At 34.9% G+C, this 6,000-nt stretch overlaps 1 protein-coding gene across 1 annotated transcript; it reads left to right on the forward strand.

Annotated features, from left to right (window-relative positions):
• The first annotated feature begins 793 nt into the window (after positions 1 to 793).
• LOC18043348 (tyrosine/DOPA decarboxylase 5) lies at positions 794 to 3,494 on the forward strand. Its single transcript, XM_006437186.2, has 2 exons — positions 794 to 2,665; positions 3,295 to 3,494. The coding sequence occupies exon 1, from the start codon at positions 1,106 to 1,108 to the stop codon at positions 2,657 to 2,659; it is 1,554 nt and encodes a 517-aa protein (XP_006437249.1). The 5' UTR covers positions 794 to 1,105; the 3' UTR covers positions 2,660 to 2,665; positions 3,295 to 3,494.
• The last annotated feature ends 2,506 nt before the right edge of the window (positions 3,495 to 6,000 follow it).

The raw sequence follows: 6,000 nt of genomic DNA on the forward strand, positions 1-6,000 counted from the left end.
ACAATCAAGGCCCTATCAAAATGCCATGGCCCTCCAGCCATCACTTTTCTCTTGTCAATTTCCGAATCGAACTTGAACAAAAAGACATTGTTTCCCAAGTTTTCGATCTTCACTTCCTTGTTTGTCCTCCATGCTTGCGCCAATGCTGTCCGGATTCCTTCGGTGTTTGCACTTCTAGCTAATAGAATCTTGCCCACTAACGAATTTCCCACTATATGGCCTCCCTTTTCTTTCATTCTGCTTCTAAGAGAGAGTTTACGCTTGCTGTCATCTTGGATAGAGATGGCTTTACACTTGCGTATTAACTCCTCTATGTCCATTGATGGTGGGCACAGTAAATGCTTCCCTCCTAAGTACCCTGTATTTAAGACTCTCGACTTTAATTAGGTAATAACAGAACTATAACCACTCAAATACGTGAGTGAACAAATTGAGCCATTAAAGCCCCAACCTACTCCATTCTGTTGTTCTCTTTCAGAGAGAAAGAGAGCATTTTAGAAGGAGAAAAATCCCTTACATGCTTTTATGCAAGGATGATTTAGATAAACTGAAATTGCCTTTTCAAATAAGTTGAAGATAAAAAATCTTATTTGAAGAGTATTTTGGTGATGCTCTAATATGCAGTAAGAGAATAACTAGGGTGTTAAAATGTGTAGAGAATAAGTAGGTTGTTAAAATGTATGGTCCAACTGAGAGTTAGGTACATTGTGTGGTCTACGTGCGTCTGCCAAGTGCATGGAGTAGTGTCTAAATAGGTGCAAGCTCTCACAAATTAAACAATGAAGCCCAAAGCTTAGTTTAAAAAAAAAAAAAAGCCGTAAAATAAGCTCTCTCATGGGTAAATTCTCTAGACGTTCACACCTACTTTAAATTCACCTCTTTTCACCGACAGACTTTCCCCTGTAGCCCTAAATGTATAAATAGAGATGCTCGTCTCTGATTTCAACTCAAGCCAAGAAAAGCATTTACAAACCTCTCTCGCAAATATTCAATCAGCTCCCTCAGTTTTGAGCCTCCAGCTTCAGCAAACCCTGTCCTGTTCCAAGATTCTTAGCTATACCCGCATTTTCTTTTAATTGAGTTTTAATTTTTTTTTTCAGTCCAAATGGGGAGCCTCACATCCGATCCTGAACTCAAATACAATTCAGGTTCATTTACTAACCCTCTGGACTCAGAGGAATTCAGGAGGCAAGGCCACATGATCATTGACTTCATTGCTGATTACTACAAAAATGTCGAGAAATACCCGGTTCGAAGCCAAGTGGAACCGGGTTATCTCCAAAAAGTGTTGCCAGAATCCGCCCCTAACAATCCTGAGTCTATGGAGACTATCCTCCAGGACGTACAACAACACATTGTCCCAGGTATAACGCACTGGCAAAGTCCCAACTACTTCGCTTACTTTCCCTCAAGTGGTAGCATCGCCGGATTTCTCGGTGAAATGCTGAGTTCTGGATTTAATATTGTGGGATTCAACTGGATCTCATCACCGGCTGCAACTGAGCTTGAGAATATAGTTATGGATTGGCTTGGCCAAATGCTGAAGCTTCCCAAGTCTTTCCTTTTCTCGGGCAATGGTGGTGGAGTCATACAAGGAACTACATGTGAGGCCATTCTGTGCACACTAACGGCAGCGAGAGATCGAGTTCTGAACAAGATTGGAAGAGAAAACATATCCAAGCTTATTGTATATGGATCTGATCAAACTCATTGTGCCCTCCAGAAAGCTGCTCAGATTGTCGGAATCGATGTCAAGAATTTCCGAGCTATTAAGACAACAAAGTCTTCATCCTATGGGCTGTCGCCAGACTCACTGATGGCACAAATCAACTCGGATGTAGAAGTTGGACTGATCCCATTATTTCTATGTGCCACAATCGGGACGACTGCAATAACTGCTGTTGATCCCTTAAAGCCACTTTGCGACGTAGCAAAACAATTCGGAATATGGGTCCACGTTGATGCTGCATATGCTGGAAGTGCCTGCATTTGCCCGGAGTTTCGACATTTTATTGACGGAGTTGAAGGTGCGGATTCGTTTAGTCTCAATGCACATAAATGGTTCTTTGCAACATTAGATTGTTGTTGCCTCTGGGTGAAGGATCCAAGAGCTCTTGTGAGCTCACTCTCAACAAATCCTGAGTACTTGAAGAACAAAGCCACCGAGTCGATGCAAGTGGTGGATTACAAAGATTGGCAAATAACTCTGAGTCGAAGATTTCGTTCGCTGAAACTATGGTTTGTGATAAGAAACTATGGCGTGGCAAATCTAAGGCACTTCCTTCGCAGCCATGTAAACATGGCCAAGCTTTTTGAAAGGCTTGTAAGCGGTGATAAGAGGTTTGAAATTGTGTTTCCCTGTCATTTTGCCGTGGTCTGCTTTAGGGTTTCGCCATCACCAGTACTCATGGATAAACTTAAAACCAAATACGTAAATTGTCTGCTCTCAGAGGAGGAACAAATAAACGAATTCAATCGAGAATTACTGGAGTCGATTAATGCATCTGGAAAAGCATACATGACACATGCCGTTTTGGGAGGAATCTACGCCATACGATTTGCCACTGGTGCTACGTTGACAGAGAAACGACACGTAGTGGTGGCGTGGACGGTGGTGCAACAGCACTTGGAAGCTTTTCAAAGTGCATTTAAACCCTAAGTTATGGTATTATGTAATATTTATGTCCCTTTTTAATTTTGAAATTATTGTTTTATTATATCACAAAACTGCATCACTTATTTTAAAGGAAAATAATAATAACAGGAAAATAATGACGTGGATGCATAGGCTAAAATTTTGGTCACAGGATCCTTTTAATTGGTGTAGTCAATGATGTACTAAGGTCTCCTTTTTTTTGTATTTTTTTTTTAATTTTAATTTTAATTTTTTTTATCTTAAAGTATCATAATTTTTTGAAAAATGATAGTTGGACACCAGAACGATAAAATGAAGACAGAAACTGCAGCCACTCGCTGTTGTTTCGTTCACTTATCATTTTCTCCGCATTTGCTGGCCCCACAATTATATTAAAATATTAATAAAAAAAGAAAACGAAATCCCCACCTTATCTCTAAATCAGGAAGAGAAGATATCAAAGCAACCTCATCTTATATTTGAAGAGAGTGCTATGCGGTTTTCATTATTTGAATGTAATAAGAGAGACCAACTTATTAATTAATCAATAACAATTTTATCAAATTACCTCTGTTTGCAGATCTATTACCACTGGTTTTGCTTCACTCTTTTTTTTCAACTATCGAACAGATCTAACTTCCCCCTTCTTCCAAATGCAGGGCTGGAAATGCAGCTATTTGAACTGAGAGAAGACAGAAGGAAATGCATTGGCTGGAAATGCAGCTAAAAAGTCCGACAGATGCAGATAGAGTTCGGCCTGTCACTTTAGATCCTCACGTTAAAAGTTAAAACCCTTGTCCAAGGAAAAAAAACAAAAAAGGCCGAACTTGTGGGCCCAAATTCACGTGCTTTTTTTAAACTTGTGGGCCCATATTTTATTGGCTAATTAAATCATCTGTCTTTTCCTTCTGACTTCTCTCAGTTAAAACAGCAAAAGAACTCAAACTTTTTGGGGAAAAAAAGGGCGCCAACTCCCCACATCTTCTTAGTTAGAATAAAAAAACATTCAATGAAAAAGTGATTCTAAAGAATGTGAATGATAAAATAGCACCAGTTTTTTTTTTTTTTAAATCTTAAAATTCCAAAGTAATTGTAATGACATATAGTGTGCAGACGCACCGTTTACTGCATTCTATAAGAGCCCTGATATTGAAGTAAAATAAATAAATAATGACTGGAACGAAAATGAGTTTTATCCCTCAAAATAATGATTTCGTACTTTACTTAAATATATATTATTTATTTAATATTTGCGATGTTAAATGCATCTGTATACTTTTGTCTTTATTCCTAATTTATCATTTGTTGGCAAATGATGGGAAAACCAATAATGGAATAATAGTGACAAAATATAAGTTAGCTGTAGAGCAACCGAAAGTCAATTAATAAAACAAATTATTTTTACTCTCCATTGAACTCTTAATGTAAATTAATTTAAATTTAAATTGATATACACAGCACCGAATCTGTATGTTTTATTCTGCTCTTATTAGGATGGTGATATTTCCCCCATCTTTTATATAAAACCACTCCACTTATTAGATTTTTTGTAATTAAAATATTATCTATACGTGAAATGACTAAAATAGGTAACTAAATAATTATTATTTATTATAATTTAGAAGTTAAATTCATTATTCCGAATAAACCGGGGAGCTTTTATGTTCTTAAACTATTTCCTAACTGTTCACATAAAAAAAGCCAATATTATGGAGGAAGAAGAAATGCAAAGGGAAGAATATGGGGAAAAAAAAAGTACTAAATACTGCATTGATTGAGGAAGAAGATATGCCAGGCGAAGAAAAAGAAAATGATCCGCAATCCATTTTCCAGCAAAAACGGATCTTCAATCCCAAGTCTGAAAAACCCTCAACTCCGTGGACCCCTCGTTAAGATCCTATGAAGACAATGCAATTCAGAACATTGTTTTAGAAGCTCCATGGTTTAATTCTAGTCACAGATTATGTGCCCATATCAGTTGCTGTGCTTTGAGAGAAGTTGATACATTAAGGTCCCGTTTGGAATTGAGGTTGAAACTCAATAAACTACTTATTTTATAATTTTTGATAAAAGTAATGTTTGGTAAATTTTGTAAAAACAGCTTATTTCATAATTTTTTCTATTTCGTCAACAGTTTTTAAAAGCAGGTAGAGGGTTGCTTTTTATAAGCAACTTATTCAATAAGCTACTACGCCTTTTTAAATATCTATTATAACCTTAGTATTTTGATAAAAAGATAATTATATCATACTTACCCATAAACCTTAATATATAAATCATTAGATATTATATTACTGCCACAATTTTATTGTAAAAAATTATTGTGAATGTAGTGCATATTACTTTTTATTTTATTTAGATTATATAAAAGTATAAATTTTTATCATATTTTATGTAATAGATTATGAAGTTCTTCAGATTTTTCTTAATTGAGTTTTTTTAATTAATTTTACACATTTAAGAAAAAAGTATGTCTAAACAATTTATTAAACATAAAGTAAAAAAAAATGTATGTCCATTTTGGTCATTATATAATATAACAACACTTTTGTAATAAGATTTACAAAATGCATGTACTCTACTTTTCAAACTCACAGCAACCGCAACAACACAATTTACCAAACACTAAGCTACTTTTTTAATCAACAGCTTATTTCATGTGCACAGCACAAACAACTTATTTCATCAGCCTCCGCAATCCCAAACTAGCCCTAAAGTTGTTGTCTCAAATTCTGCAAATTCCATGTTATTTTGAAATCATGAAATATTGGGAATATGATTGTAATTTCTCAATAAATTCATCTCTCTAATAGATAGAAAAAGAAAAACACGAAATTGGAGGTTTCGATGATTATGATATTTTTCAATAAACAATTATTTTTAAATTAAAACAAAAAAATCTGAAAAAATTGAAATAAAAAAGATATTATAAATATTAAATAAGCAGGGGCATTTTTGTATTTATTGGATGGATTTATAAAATATATTCCTATTATTTTTTTTATGGGGTGGGTTAATCAATGGGTGGTTTTATATAAAACACGGGGGGAAAAAGCACTGCCCCTCTCATTAATAATAAACTAGGAAATAGAACCGCACTTCGTGCGGTTTTAAAAAAAATTAATATTATCTTTTTTTATTACTTTGCAATTGATGAAACTGATAAAAAATATGAATTATTTGACCAAGTTGATGGCTAGTTAAAATGGTTAGAAAGAGCAAGAGAGGGCAACAAATGAACGAAAAAAAGATTTTTGCATTACAAACTTTAAGTTTATAAAGCCGATCAACAACAGACTTCGGGAGATTGATTTGTGATGGAAGATAGAGAATTTAGGGAGGGTTTCTTCTCTGAAGAGTTAAAA

The sequence above is a fragment of the Citrus clementina genome, unplaced genomic scaffold, assembly GCF_000493195.1.
Source record: "Citrus clementina cultivar Clemenules unplaced genomic scaffold, Citrus_clementina_v1.0 scaffold_4, whole genome shotgun sequence".
NCBI lineage: Eukaryota > Viridiplantae > Streptophyta > Magnoliopsida > Sapindales > Rutaceae > Citrus > Citrus x clementina.